We start from the raw sequence: 19,891 nt of genomic DNA, 5'->3' as shown, positions 1-19,891 counted from the left end.
AAAAATGTACGAAACAAGAAATATAGCGGTGGAGTTTAAAATTTTCTTTGGATCAAGACTGCTGGTTGTTTTTGCTGTCGAGTATCTATGTTTACATATACATTTTGCTTATAACAACGAATTCAATCGTTGCCCGGCTGCGTCCCACAGTGTCTTCAGCGGGCACAATTAAAAAATTAAAGTAAAATAAAATAAATAAAATTGTTGAAATCCTTGTCATCGCTAATTCTATAATATTTGGCTTCTCTCATTCATTTTAAATTATTCGTTTACAATTCATTGTTCATGCTATTTTTCACTGAGTCCATTCTTTTGTCTGAATATAAACTCGGTTTATGGAAATGTAAAAACAGCCGTTAGACTGTCCGCGGTGACAGAACTCAGAAGTGGGATGGACCTAAACCACTTAGCAGTAGCAGAGTCAAAGAACGTGTTGCAAAAACTGCAATTTAATACGAATGGCACAAAAGCAGAATTGATTAGCAGATTGTAAGGTGTAGATGGAGAAATGCTGATGCCCTTATTGGCTCCATGTTTGCCAATGGGTGCAAGTGTAGCACAGGCACCTGATACGAGCCAGAAAAATGTTAGAGAACCGTTAAAACATTAAGTGCAATGAAGTTTGAGAAATACATGAATTTGTCTGCGAGTTTTGTAAACCGGAATAGGGATAGTGAAGCTATTCAAAGAACCACAACTCAGCGGACATCGCATGTTTTAGGGTGAAGTGGATAAAACTTATGAAAATAAAAGTGAAAGTGGTCTGATTTGCCACAATTGCAGAGAAAGAGGGCGCATTGCTAGAAAATGTGGGAAGCCTAAAAGAAAAGAGTTCTGGCAAAACAAGGTGACCGTGTACATCAGATAGCAATGGAGGAATGTGGTGAAAGCGAGAGATTGCTAATAAAATGAGTGTGTGGAATTGTGTAAAGATATTACAATCGCAGGTGTACCAGAGTTGGAATTTAAAGCACTCACTGATTCGGGTAGCAGCAAATCATTAGTGAAGGGGTCGATTGCAGAAAAGTGTGGTTTATGTGTCATTGAGTGTCATGAAAAGTTAATTGGTTTCGCTGGTGGTGAGGAGACACAGGAAAACATCAGCGCGTATTAGTTTTGATGATGCAATTGACGTCCTAACTAAAGGAAAGGTTGTAATTGAGGATAGCAGATGCAAAGTCATGGCAATTAGAAAAAGTGCTTTAGATATTGGAAGTTCTTCTTTTTAATTGGCGCGATAACCGTTTACGCGATTTTGGTGCTAACCAAAAATGTTCCGCAGCATCTTTCTCTCAAACACTCCAAACGTCCCTTCATCGGATGTTATCATCGTCCAGGCTTCTGCGCCATACGTTAGGATGGACATGACGAGAGCAGTGTTAGTTTTGTTCGTCGAGAGAGGACTTTACTGCTCATTTGCCTACTTAGTCGAAAGTAGCACTTGATGGCAAAAGAGATTCAGGCTGGCGTTGTTATCCGTGTTGATGCTTGTTCCTAAATATATGAAGTCTTTTAGAACCCCCAATCATACCTTTCAACAATGACGTAGGTGCCGATACGCCGACTGTTTGTTTGAAGGCAGGAGGTACTTCGCTTTGTCCTCGTTCATCACCAGACCCATTCGCTTTGCCTCTTTATATAAGCCAATAATTGTATGTTCTTATAAAATATTGTGCATGAGCGATTCAGTTCTGCGGCTCGTACGATGCTTTCCAGCATCCGGTTAAGGAAGTCACACGACAGCGAGTCACCCTGTGTGAAACTTCGTTTGGTATCAAACGGCTCGGAGAGGCCCTTCCCAATTCTGACGGCGCTGCTGGTGTTGAGCAACGTCATCTTGCAAAGCCGTATTAGTTTTGTGGGGATATCAAATTCAGACATCATGGCATACAGATAACTCCTCTTCGTACTATCGAATGCAGCTTTGAAGTCGATGGCGTATTGTAAATATTTGGTCGATGGTAGATTTTCCAGGTCTAAAGCCGCACTGATAAGGTACAAACAATTGGTTGATGGTGCCCTTTAGCCTTTCACACAATTTGCTCATTAGAACCTTATAGTTGATATTTAGAAGACTAGTCTCGTCGACACTCCCGCCAGGGCTTAAGAGGTGGTCCGCCAACTTCTGAGCGGTCGTCACTCGTCAGTGAGTTTTCGTGACCAAACTTCTAAACAGACGAAGTTCTTTCACCCTGGTGTCCTTTCACCCTTGCTGTTCAACTTCCATATCTCGAAACTCCTTCAGCCACCAGAGGGAGCCTCCCTGGTCTCATACGCTTACGTCTGCACGATAATGGCCTCGGGCAATGACATCGATGGCCTGTGCTCCAAAGTCAACAGCTACCTTACCGACCTTTCTCGCTTTTTCACTGCGAGGAATCTCAAACTTTCCCGCACTAAGTCCACGGCAACCCTCTTTACCCCCTGGGCAAAGGAGATCAAACTGCCCCTTAAGGTAAAAGTCGTTGACATACCAATTCTGATTATAAGCAATCCCAAAATTTTGGCTGTAACCTTGGACAGTTTGCTCTCCTTCTCTGCGTACACAATCGCAGTTGCCACTACTACGCCGAACTACTAAACTACGACGACGAGATCCCGGACACAACTAACAGACATCTACTGGATCAAACCGTGTTTAGACAGATATTAAACGACATTCACCGGGAGACTATTACCACCTTCATAAGCTCTCGTCCCCCGAATGTCGTAATCGGAGTCCAACCACCACCTATAGCAGATGAAGAGCTCCAGCTTCCCCGTGAAGCCTGCGTATATATATATATTATATATAACTGCCACGTATACCCTCTTTGGGTGTTTGGCCGAGCTTTTCCTCTTATTTGTGGCGCGCGTCTTGAGGTTGCTCCACAAATGGAGGGACCTACAGTTTCAAGCCGATGAACGGCAGATATTTTTGTGAGGAACTTTTTCATAGCAGAAATACACACGGAGGTTTGCCATTGCCTGCCGAAGGGCGACCGCTATTAGAAAAATATTTTTCTTAATTTTGGTGTTTCGCCGAGATTCGACCCTACGCTCTCTCTGTGAATTCTAAATGGTAGTCACGCACCAACCCATTTGGCTACGGCGGTAGCACTGGCACAATTACGTTCTGGATATTGTAGCAAGTTAAACTCCTTATCCAGAATTGACCACGACACCTCTTCATATGCCCTTTAAAATCTACTCATCTAACTCCCTTCTGTCTCTGGACCCAACCTGTCGAAACAGCATGTTTCCTGGGCCTACCTTTAGATGTGCCAGACGAAGACGACCGGTGATATACCTTACACTGACGGGGTTTGTATTACTGCTACAACAATAGCGATCCACGTCAAAAACCTCCAAAAACAGCAACAACACCAGAAATTGTAGAGAAAATACAGAATACGTGTTGGAAAATCGTCGAGTGACTGAAAAAGTTTTAGTAGAAGCCCTAGGCATCTCACTAGGTAGTGTAAGCAATATTTTCACTGAAGCAATATTAAGGGTTTCAGAAAGCTGTGTGTACAATGGGTGTCACATTCGCTAGCAATTGAACAAAAACACAGTCGAATGCGATTTTCTCAGTAGTAGATTTTGTGCGTCGATTCATTCATCACTGTGTATGAGGCTTGAGGTTATCACCATGACCCTAAATCAAAACAAGAGGCTAAAGAGTGGAGAGTTGTGTGAACCTGGTTCTTCGGCTTCGACACGAGTTCGTGCCCACGACTTGGCCAACACCTCCGGCTTCAATTTTTTTTGGATGCGAATGGAATTTTGTTTGTGGATTACTTACCAACTGGTAAATCAATAAATTCTGAATATTATTGTAACCGTTTAAATAAGTGAAGGAAAAACTTCGGGGAAAAAGAGCCAGTTTGCAAAAGAAATTTTTTTTCTCATCGTCCATGAATTAAAGTTCAAATTGTTGGAGCGTCCATCGAATTCACTAGATTTGGCCCCTAGCGACTTCCATGCAGACCTAAAAGAAATCATGCGTGGAAAAGTTTTTCACCAAATGATGAGGTTATAATAGCTCTAGAAATGTATTTTGCAGCCCTTTCAGATTCTCACTTCAGGGATGGAATTCATAATTGGAATCTCGTTGGAATAAGTGTGTATTAATGTTCAGGGAGACTGTATTGAATAATAAAGTTTATTTCAAACCATTAAATTGTGTTTTTCTTATCGAACCGCAAAACTTGTTGAACAACCTAGTAACACAAGGACTGCAATAAATATCTTCAAACATAATATTCACAATCAAGAATGGTGATGCGCCAACTTATGATTATGTAATCTTCGTTTTAGAGAGTCAAACCATATTACATCAAAGCTGAATAGTAATCAGAAGAAATTGTGTAGACTATATTATAAAATAAAATAAATAAATAACTGGCGCGTACACTTCTGTTAGGTGTTTGGCCGAGCTCCTCCTCCTATTTGTGGTGTGCGTCTTGATGTTGTTCCACAAATGGAGGGACCTACAGTTTCAAGCCGACTCCGAACGGCAGATATTTTTATGAGGAGCTTTTTCATGGCAGAAATACACCCGGAGGTTTGCCATTGCCTGCCGAGGGGCGACCGATATTAAAAAATGTTTTTATTAATTTTGTTTTCACCGAGATTCGAACCAACGACCTCTCTGTAAATTCCGAATGGTAATCACGCACCAACCCATTCGGCTACGGCGGCTATATTATAACTCGGTAAATTTCACGGTCCAATCGGTATAAGTCAAAAACATTTATATTAAAATTGTAATAAAATTAAGAATATGTGTAAAATATAGTACAAAAAAAATACTAATATAATAGACTAATAATAATATTAATAAAGGAGGATATAAGACTACCGGGGAACCGAGTACTGAAGACTAACTTCCGTACTGCACCGCTTGCATACTTCAATGGTGGTGTGGAAGCTAGAGATCTTGAATTTTGGCTTGAAAGGTTTTGTTAATGTTTCTTCCAGTGTATAATCATTGGATACAGCTTAAAAAAATTCACATCTTAACAGTTCTTCCACGAGAAAAAGAGTTCAAACCTAGTTGTCTATGACGTCGTTGATTATTCGCGCTTCTAGATTCAGATACACATCAATTTAGTGAGGTATGCACATAAATTTAGTACTTTTTATAACTAGTCCTTTTCATTTTCACGTAAATATTTTAGACATCATGACATTTTCACCAGGATAATCAAATATTTTAACAACAGAGAATTGATTTAAGGGGTAACACCACTCTACACGCGTAAAATAAACACGATTTTTAAAGAATTTTTTTGTGTAGAAAGAAAAGGAAAACAATCACTCTGATTTGGGAAGTTATTACTTATATACTAAAATACAAAACTACAAAGTTTGATCGAAAAATTTTACAAAATGGCGGCATTGGAGACATTTTTGTAATGTGGTTTCTCTTGAAGGAGCCCCGCGGCACGCAGCACAGAGGGTGCAAATTTTAATCTGGAACAAGGAAATTTTTTTTTCTTAATCTAGATAAGAATAGCTAGAGAAACACGTAGGGGATTTAAAAAATATTCATTTTTGTGGAATTAGCAAGCATTTGAAGGAAAATACTCTATTTTGGACTAAAAAAACGGCACTTAAATAATTATAACAATCGTTTAAATTAATCTATCGAAAATCCCCTACGCTCTTTTCTTAAGAAGGTTATTATACAGACGTAGTGAAAAACCTGATTAAAAATATTTAAAATTGTTTGAGTTATGCTGCGTGCCAATTTCAGAAAACGTGTTTTGAGAAAAACGCGTTTAAAGTTTGGAAATTTGGAGAAATCGTTAGGTAGCAGTCACTAACGCTTGGCTAAAAGCTTAAAATATTTATGAAATAAACTTCGGTAACGTATAAAACTTTTTGTTCTCTATTTTAAAAGATTCAAAGAATTTTTTAAGCTTATAAAAAAAAAAAATTTTTTTTGAAATTTCTACAGTGGTGTTACCCCTTAAGCAAACGCTGGACTAATCCAAACATTCATTATATTAATAAACTAGTTGCAAACCCTATTGCCAACGAAGCTTTGCTTGCCCATCCACGCGTCACAATATTGGTATATACACATAAGCATATGTCAATATTTAAGTCTCATTAGGCTTACGAATATTGCAATATTCGTTTAGTCAAGTGCTTCATTTGTAAATTCTTATTAACTGAAGATGAACGTTGTTCTGGTGGTGAGTACCTGCCCTGTTTTCCAAATTCTAGTGGGGAGCACTGCTTGTAACCATAAACATAGATGTGTTTGTGTGTAAATGAAGAAAATGCTTCTTTCCTTTGTTTTTGATTTTAAATACTCCCTCTTACTCATTGATTAATAACTAGAGTTTTCAAAAATAAGAGTACAACAAAATGTATGGAAATGCTTACAGAACAATAGTACTCGGAAAAATTAATAAATAATTTTTCAAAATACGTAAATTTAAGAGAAAGTATAAAGCGAAATAAATCTTGCTCCAAAAAGAACCCGGAGTCAAATACTATCTGTTGTTAAATTACATAAATAATAAATATAAAATAATTAGATTCAACTGAAAAGCAATTGCGGCAAATATTTTACTCTTAAATCAACAACTTTTTTGAAATTATAAAAGTAAGATAGTTAGTTAATACAATGCATATTTCAAATTCCTTTTAAATTTGTTTTCGTCATTGCGAAAAGTACTTAAATATTTACAAGAAATTATTTAATTGTTGAAAATAGATAATTCAGTATAAATCTACATATTATATATTTGTACATATTTATGAATTTCATCTCTACCGGCATCTACGTCGGTTGTCGATTTAACCTTTAAACGATCTTGGCGTTGTTTTCTACGTTTTTTTTTCTAAGTTAGCCAACGGCTTACAATGTTTATTTTAAACTTTTTGAGATGTTTTGGAATCGTATTAAATTAGATTTCAGCTTATTATTTTTTCGTTTTGATGGCAGGCGGAGGAATGAGAAAGAGACAAAACGTTCTTTAACGTAGATGCATTTTGCTTCACTTTCATAACCCTCTGTACATAGGTAGTTGCCAATAGAATGATTGTAATATTTACTATATCAAGCATCCCACGCTTTTAACTCTAATTTGAATTATTCTATTTGTATCTTAATTTTTGTTATAACTCTGTTCTGAGGTAGTTGACTATGACTGATCGTTCGATTTGCTATTACTTCATTATAGGTCCCTTTGTCATTAAAATTTATTTTCTACTTTTTAGTTCGATTGGCAATAAAAGCGTGTTTTTTAGTTTTTTAAACTATTTTTTGTTTTCTACTTTTTAGTCCGATTAGCAATAAAAGCGTGTTTTTTAGTTTTTTTTTTTAACTATTTTTTATTTTCTAATTTTTTAGTTTGATTAGCAGTAACAACGTGCTTTTTTAGTTTTTTTACACTATTATGTATTTAGTTTGATTTATCAATCCGTCTTATGGTGGACATGTGGTATTGAAATGTCTTACGAATCATTTCGTAATCTTATCATTTCATTTAAAGCCTCACTGTTGCATGGAGTTTTTCCAGTTAGCTTAGAGCAATCAAGTTCTTCGATCAGCATACCGTCTAAACATCTTACACGACTAAGTGCTACATAGGCCTGTCCAGCAGCAAACAGTCGCGAGCCTAGATAAATGACTGCATGATCAACTGTACAACCTTGCATCTTGTGAACGGTCGAAGCCCAACTCAGGATTAAGGGCAACATCCGTCTCTCAGCAGTTCCATAGCTATATTTCGCTGGGAATCGATACAGATCGGTTTAATCATGTGCACACCATCAGAACCGAAGTCGATACGGACTGACGGGATGTCTTCCGCGTATAGTTGGTCTCTGCGAAAATTTGGCCAGATAATTTCAATGATAAAACCCATATTGCCATTCACTAAACCTTTTGACACGTCAATGTTCGACCTCAACATCACTTTAGCCCCTACGAATATTTTCAGTACTTTCGGAAGACCTCCTGTTTTATTAATATCATTAGGTATCACAGAATTTAAGTCCTTGTTACCTAAATTACGAGTGGCATCAATGAGTCGGTCTTGTGCTTTTATTGTATAAATAACTGTCCCTTTATTCTCAAAACTCTGGAGAACTTTTTCATTGTGTCTAGCAACTTGATCATTCGTTGGGTAAATTCTTAATGCTTTCTCAATCGAAAATTCATTAGTCGCTTCCGTTGAACCTTTTTCAAGAAGGATTTCAAGTTGTCTAGACGTCATTTCTCCAACTCGTAGGGCATTAAGTACATCTATAAATGTTGTGTCTCCTTGTTGACGCATGTTTTGTTTAAGTTCAACCAGACCGAACTGTCGCCACAAATGTGTAGCTGGCTTCATATGATCTGGTTGTTGAAAAATTTGATGTCCTCTAACAGGTGGTAACTGCATTAGATCACCAAAGAGTATCACGTTTATGCCACCAAAACAAGCGTCTGGGATTTTCAGTTGTCGCAAACGAGAGTCGATCATACAAAGCATCTCATAGGGTATCATAGATATTTCATCTATGAACAGAAACTCAATATTTTGCCATAATTGACGCATTCCTCTCAAATAATTACCGGTAAGAAGTGGCATGCTTACAATTACTCCATCTTTTTGTACTGGTAGTTTTAACAGCCGGTGTAGCGTTGTACCACCGATTAACCGTGCTGCAACTCCAGTGAGAGCACCGACTTTTACCACCGGTTTTCCATAACATCGGTTGACATGGTTTTTCAATAGATTAAAGAGGAATGTTTTCCCGGTGCCTGCTCCACCAGTTACGAAAATTTTCTCCCGTTTCATATCACCATTGAGTTGCTTCTTAATACTCTCTGTGACAAGAACAACTAATTGTCTTTGATCAACATTCATCGCATTTTGCGCTCTTTGGAATTGATCATTGCTCATTTCTTTCTCTGGTAGCTCTTCCTCTTCAAGTTCAGGATTTATAATCTCTGGCTGCTCCAAAATTTCGAAAGCATGTATCTGATTGAATGCATTTTCAAGCTGTTGGTCCCGCTCTCGATGTTGGCACATATGTCTACTTGTTTCCCTTAAACGACTCTCTCGAGCTACAAAAGCTTCTTTGGCATTATCGAAGCCTTCAAGTATTTCAGTCTCCGAACGATAAGGCATATTGAAGAAGTAAGCTGTAGGAAAAGTTTTCTGGATCCGAAGCTGCTATAAAATATGGCACTCTGGCAACTGCAGGAACATTTCTCACAACCATTTTGCTTTTATCCAACAGAGTGATGAGTGGGCGACGCATGTTTGTTTGTTCCTCATAGGCATCAGGGTCTACGCTTTCCTCGGTATCGCTTAACTTTTTCGGAAAGTGTGGTTCAAACAACATAGCAAACTCTATTAGGCTCATGTTCGCAAAATCGTAGTCAGGATGTTGTAATGGACGTTTTTCATATCTTTCAAAGATATTGCTGTAGTAACCAATTGCGTGTCCGCTTCTATCGAATTGCAATACTCTGTAACGCTGTTCTGGCTTTCTTGTGTTTAGGAAGACACAATGTCGCGAACTGTTTCGTAATGGGATATGACAAAGCCGATATGCACATTCGGCAGCTGATACTTGTCGTTCACGAAGAATCTTCATACATATCTTGAAGAGTTTGCGTGAAAGGTCATTCTCTTCGCGTTGGATTTGTTGTATTGCCTGTGCAATTCCAGCATCGACACCCTCTGGTTCTGCTTTCGACAGATACTTTGCAATATAGTATGCTATCGCTTCGTTCGATCCGCACGGTTGAATATCCATATTACCTGTCCACAGTCTCAATAACTCTGGGTGGTAATTATTTACCCAAGCATCTTCTTTACGACGCTTAAGTAAGGAAATTCTGCCCCCATTGCGGAGAAAATCGTCTGAAGAATGTGATATTATTCGTGTCTCATGACATTCTTGACGTGGAAAATTGAATCGAAGTCTTACAGAGGTAATATTCTTTGTACAAGTTTGGGTATGTCGATGAATTTGACATTTTTTCACAAGCTCGAAGAGCTCTGGATCTTCTTCTTCTGTTGGAATTTTACACCAGTAGTTACGATCAAGTAGAAGTATTCCTTCTTCTGTATCAAATGCTGGATGATTCTCAATCCAAACTACCATATGAAGGTGAGGACTACCACGATTCTGAAACTCAATACGCCACCAGAAGTCTTTTACTTTTCCTCCAAATACTTCATCATTATTTTGAATGAATTTCATTAGAGCATTGACTCTGATCATAAAATGTCGACTCAAAATCACTGGGTACTTTTCGATAAGACGTTGGGTCTCATAAATGTCAATTGTACTTGGATCAACATCAAGTCTACCGTCGGCTATTAATAAAGCCTTTCGTTGGTCTAACCAGTGGAGATCATTTGAGCTAAATGTCACAAAATAGGTTATGGCTCCTATACATCTAATTTGGGCCAATAGTTCATTTTAAGCTGATCTCCAATAGGCTGCAGAACCTCTCAAATTTTTGAGATAAAGGTGGACATCTTCAACAGCACCTTCTTGATTTACAATTTTCGTGCCACATGCTGATATCGTGCTTTTGATTCGATAATATTCGAAGAACGATAAAGCGTAAAAAATATAATCGTTACGTTGGAATCTTGTGTCACTTCCCAAAATTCTAGACTGATAGTAGTCTAATGCTGTAATTTTAACAGGCCTCTCTTCTGCGAAACCATTCTTCCCATAGGGAAACAAAAAGTACCAGGCAAATTCTTCTGCTTTAAGTTCATGGCCCACATTGACGATGTTATCTTTAGTCTTGCGGGTAATTTCATTAAGGTTTCGTGATACCTGTATCTCATCTTGGACATTAGGAGGCATTACATCAATCGGTGCCATCATTGATGTCTGCAGCGGAATAGTTTGTTCAGTTAAATTCTGATGAAAAGTGATTATTTGGGATACTGCTGCTACCATCTCACTACTCTCACGGGTTTCTCCCTCTTTAGAATCATCATGTATATCCAAGACTTCAACATTGACGTAATCAAGAGTAAACTGTACATTTTTGCTGCCTGTTGTGCGTTTACATATCCTCACGAACTCGTCCAAATTATCACATTCAATAACGCAAGCTTTTCCATTATTGCCCTTTGCTTTAGCTCCCTTTTGGCCACAAGAATGTGAGTTCCTGAAGTAATATTTGTTATTATAATGCATTACTCCAAATGAATAACCCTCTGTTATTAGTATGCCTGCGTTATATACAATGAACATATCCTCCAAACCTTGGCGAAGAGTACTTTCAAGATTTATTTCATTTAATTTGTCATTCAAGCTTCCAAATATACCTGGTTCTTCGTCAAAAGTGATCTGAAATCTTTTGCCGAATGCGACCAAGTCATTTTGGATGACTGTGAAGTTTCTTACTAATAGGTAGCCATCATTTTCTATAGGATGCGCCGCAAATTTTCTCTCCGTTTGAAATCTTATATTGCTATAGATTTGGTCACCTGTTATCATATTTAAATAAAGAATGTTTGTAGACCAATGTTGTGGTGAAAGAATGCGAGCCCGGAGAATGTTAGCTAATGCCATCGCACAACATTGAACTCCTGCGAATCCTGATGTGAATATGAGATCGTTGCTTTGATGCCATGATGCACGTACAATTCTCGAAGAGTCACTAATTTCCATGTAAGCACTAGCATCCTCAGTAGGTTCATCATTGGTCTCTACAGCAATCTCGGCAGGTGCTTCTTCTACTCTTATAATATCATTTTCTTCAATTACGACGTTCTGATCGACTGTAACATCTTTGTATAGTGGATTGTTCAAAATTAGCCAATTGAGTGCATCGTATACTTTTTGTTTAGATATCGAAAACTGTCGTGTTATGTTAATATTCTCTAAACGCTCAGTAATGACGACTATTCCAGCATTATTTGCGGCTCTGGGTAACATGTTTGCAAGGTTTTCGGTAACCTCAAAAACATCTTGTGCGAACAATACCGCTTGGCCACGAAAACTATATTGCCCGAATACGCCACTTAGCTTGATAATTTTTACAAATGGAATAATGCGTGAAATCATCCGTTGTTCGGCGTGTGATAATTCCGCTATTACATTTGGAACGGATCCTGGGTCCAAATTGTTCCAATAAGATCTGGACGGTGCAAAATTTTTCTTTCAACTCAAATGAGTCTTACACCGTTTACAAACCATCAAGCAATTTGTTTGTTTTAATTCGCTAGGCAAATATGGTGCTGATTTGGTGTCTACAATCCACTTAGAGATCTGATTTGGATAGCACCGTTTAGTCCAAATCTCACAGATCTTGTCACAAAACGTGTTAATTGACTGCATGAAGCCGGTTATGCTGGCTCTATTTAATCTCCTCGCCTCTGCGTTTCGTTGACGTATTTGCAGCAAACGAATTAATCTGTCTCTTTCTGACTGTGAGGCTCGATATTCAGCGCTATGTTGCCGCATGTGCTGTAGTCGAGCTGCTCTGTCCTCTTCAGACTGTGAGGCTCGTAATTCAGCGCTATGTTGCCGCATGTGCTGTAGTCGAGCCGCTCTGTCCTCTTCAGACTGTGAGGCTCGATATTCAGCGCTATGTTGCCGCATGTGCTGTAGTCGAGCCGCTCTGTCCTCTTCAGACTGTGAGGCTCGTAGTTCAGCGCTATGTTGCCGCATGTGCTGTAGTCGAGCCGCTCTGTCCTCTTCAGACTGTGAGGCTCGTAATTCAGCGCTATGTTGCCGCATGTGCTGTAGTCGAGCCGCTCTGTCCTCTTCAGACTGTGAGGCTCGATATTCAGCGCTATGTTGCCGCATGTGCTGTAGTCGAGCCGCTCTGTCCTCTTCAGACTGTGAGGCTCGATATTCAGCGCTATGTTGCCTCATTCGCTGTAATCGGGCAACTCTGTCCTCTTCTGACTGTGAGGCTCTATATTGTTTCATATATAGTCGCCTTTTGGTTTTCCTCTCGACGATTTCGTCATTCGTCCATCCTGAACATTTTTCGTTCAATTCTTGTCTCTTTTTCGCTAATCTCCTCTTTCTTTGTGTTGCAGTTTCAAGTGTTCTTTTTTCCGCCAATCTCCTCTTATTTTGTGTTTTAGTTTCAAGCGTCATATTTATTCCGACGAATTGTTGTTGAGTCGTTAAGCGCAAAAACTCGAATATCACGTGAAATCTGTATTGCATAGATAATAAGTTGTGAAACTCTTACATTTTGAGAAGACTTTTCAAAACTTGGCAGCACTCACACATTATGGGTCTTTGAACAGCTGATAGGCGAAATGGCAGGCCGCCAGAAGAAACGCGCCAAAAATAACTGACGAAAACAATTCGTTTTTGCTTAATGGAAAAATTACGTGTTGAAACGCTTATAATTATTCGTCTTAAAATTAATTCAATTGAAATGTAATAATTTGAATTGAAGTGAGTTTGTAGAATCCAAAGCTCGTTATATCCTTTTCGACTTCTACTTTTAATTAGCCTTATGTACATAATATAATTGTATTGAAAACTTTGTGTTGGTTTATGTAAATTTGTATATACGCAAATATTCTATGGTTGAAAAGCTCAGGTAAGGAAATTGAATTTGTGTTTGAGATATTTTACAAAAATTAAAGGTAATCTGCTTTAACTTATTCTGTTCGTTGTTTGAGAATGTTTTTTTTTTTTTGTTACCCACTTTCCGTGTTGCATTAAAAAATCGCAACAAGTCATGTTTTTAATTATAACTTATGTTTTTCGGGTTCATAAGTTTATTATTAGTAAATTACTTATGTATATCAGTTTTAAATAATTTCATTTACGTATAATGGTTTGGAAACTAAAAATTCCAGACCTTTGTTTAGAAAATACCCAATTCATGTTTCTACTGGTGTGGCAATATTGGCGAATGTTATAAAAAATGCACATTTTTCAGCGCTCTCACGAGAAAAAGAGTTTCACATCTAGTCATATATGCTGTATTGTGTGTCATAGATAATAAAATGTGAAACTCTTTCATTTTGAGAAAGAGAGCGCCCATGAGGACGTTTCAAAACTTGGCAGCACTCACACATTATGGGTTTTTGAACAGCTGATGGGCGGAATGGCATGCTGCCAGAAGAAACGCGCCAAAAATAACTGACGAAATCAGTTGCTTTTTGCTTAATGGAGAAATGACGTGTTGAAATGTTTATAATTATTTGTCTGAAAATTAATTCAATTGAAATGTAATAATTAGAATTGAAGTGAGTTTGTAGAATCCAAAGCTCGTTATATCCTTTTCCACTTCCACTTTTAATTAGTCTTATGTACATAATGTAATTGTACTGAAAACTGTGTGTTGGTTTATGTAAATTTGTATAAGTTAAGGCATGATACCGAAACCCAATATAGCAACAGCATTTCGTTGCACATACCTCACATACCCTACCGCAGCGCAAATAGAAAGACTCTCGCCTGGTTTTACAAAACAACCCACTGCATAACAACAAACAGTCATCACTGCTTGCGCTTGGCTTGGCAACAGCATGTTAGGCAGGCAGACCAAAACACAACAATTGTTGTATGGCCCAACTAACCACCTTCTGCATAGCAACACATGGTTGACATGCTTGGTAGGCAGGCCAACGGTACCACACAATTGTCTATACTGGACTATTTGGCATGTTTCAGGGATTGGAAAAATCGTTGGCATAAGTGTATTTCATCGAGAGCGGATTATTTTGAAGGGGATGAAAATGATTTACAAGAATAAATAAAGATTTTTCATTTTACAACCAAATTCACCTTACTTTTTGCCCACAGGTAAAAAAAGAAAATATTAATCCTGGCAATCCTAATAAGGATAATGGAAAAATTTTATCAAATTATTGCATTGTCATCGGTCCTTGATAGGTGTGCAAAATTCCAAGTCGATCAGATTTTGAGAAGCCAGTGAAAATTAAGCTCAAAGATTCCGTTACATACATACATAATGCGGTTATTCATGAAGTATAAAAGATATGTGTTAAAATTTTTTTCTACAAAGTCTTGGCGTCTGTGGACTGGGAAGGCCCGTCCAGTCCATCTTGTTTTGTGGTTTCTCAATGTGTTTTTCTGAGAGTAGTGATTTTGACGATGTGGGACGGTAGGATAAGTTCGCCTCCTTCAGTTGTCGTTCGATAGTGTTGATACTCACATCTTTTCCCTTTTCAGCAAGAACTGTGCGCGCTTGGCATATTCGCAAGGAAGGGTTCCGCTTAAAAAGTTGGACGATCACTTTATCCTGCTTTTTTTTCGTCACTCGCTTCAGCCGTGCTAGGAAAAGTCATCAACATTTTTGTACACTTTATACCGCTGATTCCACATTACAACAAACTTTTTTAAATTTTTAATCACTTATATATACATACCTTCTGCTCAAATATGAACGAGACGTTATCAATAAAACGGTCCGCGGATGACATATGGCAAAAATAAATTTTTTGTTTTTTTGGTAGGACTGTTATAAGCTTACATGGCAAATTTCAGCGTGATATGTCACATAGTTTGTTTTCTGTGCTACTGTAAACAAGTCAAGCTCGAGTGTGTTCTTCGAATTTAACGATGGAAATTCAAGTTGAACAAAGAATTTGTTTGACGCCTTAAAAATGTTGCAGACAACCTATGGGGACTCTGCTCTATCGCGTGCACGTGTTTTCCAGTGGTACAAATCGTTCAAAGAGGGCCGTACATCGGTTGAAAACTTGTCTCATGAACGTCGTCCAGCAACATCAGTAAACGAAAAAACATCGGAAAAGTAAAGGAAATTGTGCTTGAAAATCGCACAAATCGCAAAATCGGTTAACGCTGAATATTATTTAGACGTTTTAAAGCGTTTGCGCGAGAACATTCGTCTTAAAAGGAAGGAATTGTTGGACAACAAGTCATGGTTCTTGCAACACGATAATGCACCAGCTCACACATCACGTCTTGTTCGCGATTATTTGAACAAAAATAATGTTAATATCGTTCCGCAAGCACCGTATTCGCCTGATATGGCTCCATGTGACTTTTTCCTATTTCCCAAGCTCAAGTTGCCGCTCCGTGGAAAACATTTTGAGACAATTAAAGTCATAAAAGAGAATTCGAAGAACACACTCGAGCTCGACTTGTTTACAGTAGCACAGAAAACAAACTATGTTACATATCACGCTGAAATTTGCCATGTAAGCTTATAACAGTCCTACCAAAAAACAAAAAATTTATTTTAGCCATATGTCATCCGCGAACCGTTTTATTGATAACGTCTCGTTCATATTTGAGCAGAAGGTATATATAATATATATAATTGGTGCATACACCCTTTTTGGGTGTTTCGCCGAGCTCCTCCTCCTATTTATGGTGTGCGTGTTGATGTTGATCCACAAATGGAGGGTCCTACAGTTTCAAGCCGACTCCTAACGGCAGATATTTTTAAGAGGAGCTTTTTCATGGCAGATATACACTCGGAGGTTTGCCATTGCCTGCCGAGGGGCGACCGCTTTTAATCACTTTTGCGCCGCGAAAATTTCGGCCTTTTCGAATGCGTGCATAAAAATACAGCCTCAAAACGTTTCGCGTACTTCTCACTCATTTTTGTTTAGTCGCGTTTACGAGAAGTCGTAGCCATTGAGTGGGACTATTACGCAGCAAAAAGCTGAACAAAATATATCTTGAAGTTACAAGAAAAAAACCGGTTTTTTTCTTTTGACAAAGACTGTAAATGGCGGCCATTAGACCGCCAATGCTATATGGTTCACTAGTATAGTGGACAGCGTGCGATAAAGTGACTTAAAGTCACGTGTAACCAAAATTATGCTAAAGATTTGCAATACTAAAACTACAAACTGTACTGACGGAACACTGTATAAGCTAAAATGGGATTAGTCCACAGCGATGTGTGTAACACATGCAAGGAAGCTAGTGCTAGATGTACTTTGGAATATCTACTTTGACCCTGCCTTGCTCGACATATGTGCCTAGGATCAACACATTTTTCATCTTTGAAGGATATTGCTGACAAAAGTCTGAACAACTTGTTAGACGTGCATTAATAATTATATTACATAAAATAATAATTCTAAAATTAGCCTGCGAAGTGCAATGCTGTTCTACTATTTTGGATTTCATACTGAAAGAACAACAGCTTGTTTCAACAAGGACCGGTTATCGGAAAGCTTTTCTCTGCAATATGTGTACTGTCCATTTGATATGGACGTTGACCATTTCGAAAGGTTATTCCCACTGACTCGGGATGATGTGTACACGATTTTAGACAGAATTAGTTCTCGCCTTGAGAAGAAGTAAATGGTATTTCATTATTATCGGCTGAAGCCCAAGTAAGGTAGTACTATAGTTATACAATATTAGTTATAAATATAGGCATTAATACTGGTGATCGCGGCGCTTCGTTCTTATGCAACAGGCTGTTGTCAAATACCAGTGGGAGAGCAACGGCAACTCGGAACGAGCCAATCTTCCATAAGCCGTTTAACACATAAAGTAAAGGATGCTATAAACGAAACTATGTTTAGCAAAATGTGTGCTAATGTGACTGCAATTGAGGACCCGGCTGCGCGGCAACCTTTCAATGGGAAAATCTACGTCCCTAAAGTCTACGAAAATTATCATTGGTATCATTCAATAAGCGTACAACGTTGTAAGTTGTAAATTTTGCACCAATTTAATTTTTACGCTAATACCGAATTTTCTTAAAGGTGTGTAACCCAAATCTTAAAATTTTAAATGTTATAGCCGTGCCTGGAAACGAGCTTACGATTGAAAAATTTGCAGTACATTTTTAATAGGTGCATATGTTTCTTAGCATTTAGTTTAAACAAAAAAATTTAAATCAAATTAAATTAAATTATAAATAAATTACCGGAGACTCAGGTTACCCATTGGAGTCATGGTTGATAAAAATTCCCTGAAATCAAAGGGAAGTCGAAGGGGTTTTTAGAATTAGAAAATCCACATGGCTATGCCTTTTTAAGCACCGGATGCTTATGCTCGGCCAGACTTCGCTGGTGGAATTGTTAACACGTTTGCAGTTCAGCATAACATGTGCCTCAGTACGAACAATGATTCCATTGAAAATGAAAACGTGCAAACAATGACAGATGATTCTGGAAAGGCAGTTTCCTTGTCAGCTTTGATAAAGCGAACACAAGAACGACGTATAGCAACTAAATTTTACCAACAACACAGTTATTTGTGAACATATAGGCGTATATCACTAGTTAGTTTTTCGAGAGTTGATGCTACTCGATCAAACTCTTGCACTTGTAGCTGCGTTGCCTCTGGACTCGGCATGCACTTTAGCAGCTTCAGTAATGTAAAACAGACAATAAATAAGTAAAAGGAGTGGAAAAAGTATTCATATCTTCACCTTTACATTGTGTGAGCCTGCTGCTTCGCCATTTTAGCGCAGTTGTATCTTGTCTTTCGCTTATTTGCTCTCCTTGGGTTGGGCTGATCGACATCGTTTTTAATGTGGATCTGTAATCTGGACTTACTCTTCATTTGGGACCACTGCATAGTCCGACAATATAGAGACATCTCCATTTTCTAAAGCCATGTGCAGGTTCTATAATATTTATAATACAGTAATATTAGGATTACACAACACATTACTATGCATTTTTGTGCCTATATTGACAATATTTTTGGTAGCCTGTGTCATACGCTCAACATGCCAGCGCCACAAGTTTCCTCCGCCTTTCGACTGCGTAAGCAGAGCAATTCTACTGCGTCTGCTGTTATAATTAAATTAAATTCTTCTGCTGATCGCTCTAGATTATTCAAGGTAGGTAGGTAGGTAGGGTGGTTGTCGTAAGACACACTTAGACCTTCGGCAGGTCCATTGTGATACCACTGGAGCTTATCCTTACTCTACGTGTTCCCTTTCAAACCATCCGGTTGCTTTAATAAACGAGCAGAGCTTCGTTAGTTTTAGATGGGCTATATCCGCTACATCGGTTAGAAATTCTGTATCGAGGGTGCGCAGCCTTCTCCTAGCTAGGCTTTCACACTCACATAAAAGGTGTCTGACTGTTTCCTCTTCTTCTGTATTTAGACAGCTTCTACAGAAATCGAAGTAAGGTAGTCCTAACCTTCTAGCGTGGCTGCCTATTAAACAATGACCTGTTAATACACCTATCATTTTTCTTATAGATTCCCTGTTGAATCTTAGCAAGATCTTCGATCGACCGCTGTTCCAGTTCGGCCATGTCTGTCTGCTTAGTTCGCATGTTGTGAGGTTTTGCCAGATTGTATTTACCTTTTTGATGGTTTCCCTGTCTATAAGTAATTTACAAGTGGCTATAGGCATGGGTATCAGCACCTTATCCGGTTCGAGATCGAGCGTTGTACCGGCTCTTGCGAGTTCATCCGCCTTACAATTTCCTGGAATGTCCCTGTGGCCTGGTACCCAGATAAGGTGCACCTTGTAGCACTTAGATACGTCATCTAGTAGTTTAAAACATTCTAGAACTGTTTTTGACGAGTGCGTTTTTGATTCCAGCGCTTTTATTGCTGCTTGACTGTCCGAGTAAATGAAGACTTCATTTGTGGATAATACTCTCGTTTTTATTTCTTTAAGCCCCTCTTTTATAGCAGTGACTTCCGCCTGAAATACACTGCAATGATCAGGTAAGCGAAATGATTGGCATACTCCGAGTTTGTCGGAGTAGACCCCTCCACCTACTTTGTTATCCAGTTTTGAGCCATCTGTGTAGATGTTTAAGTCATTTATCTTAACAATGAGCCCGTTATCCCATTCCTCTTTGGAAGGAAATACTGTGACGAAGGATTTATACAAATTGATGTCCTTGGTCCTACAGAAATCCGTTGTGTTGGGAATGCAGGGGAATTGTTCTAAAATTGAGGAGTGTCCTCTTTGGTTCGTTCTGAGTAGGCCGATTTCCCTTAGTCTGAGAGTTGCTTT

General features: G+C 38.5%; 1 protein-coding gene across 1 annotated transcript; it reads right to left on the bottom strand.

Annotated features, from left to right (window-relative positions):
• Positions 1 to 7,688: 7,688 nt before the first annotated feature.
• LOC128869953 (uncharacterized) lies at positions 7,689 to 9,753 on the bottom strand. The gene is made up of 2 exons (XM_054112551.1): positions 9,219 to 9,753; positions 7,689 to 9,133 (listed from the first exon to the last, which is right to left on the bottom strand). Exons 1-2 carry the CDS (start codon positions 9,751 to 9,753, stop codon positions 7,689 to 7,691), a joined length of 1,980 nt encoding a protein of 659 aa, XP_053968526.1.
• Positions 9,754 to 19,891: the final 10,138 nt, after the last annotated feature.

This window comes from Anastrepha ludens, chromosome X (genome assembly GCF_028408465.1).
Source record: "Anastrepha ludens isolate Willacy chromosome X, idAnaLude1.1, whole genome shotgun sequence".
Lineage (NCBI taxonomy): Eukaryota > Metazoa > Arthropoda > Insecta > Diptera > Tephritidae > Anastrepha > Anastrepha ludens.
Note: the sequence above shows the minus strand (reverse complement) of the source record. Positions and strands in the feature narration are given on the sequence as shown.

What these genes read in the sequence shown, in the direction of transcription:
- LOC128869953 (XM_054112551.1), bottom strand. Translation starts at nt 9,753, where the DNA reads ATGGATATTCAACCGTGCGGATCGAACGAAGCGATAGCATACTATATT. An exon ending in CATCACTCTGTTGGATAAAA is followed by an intron (nt 9,134 to 9,218) that starts GCAAAATGGTTG and finishes CTTTTCCTACAG; the next exon opens with CTTACTTCTTCAATATGCCT.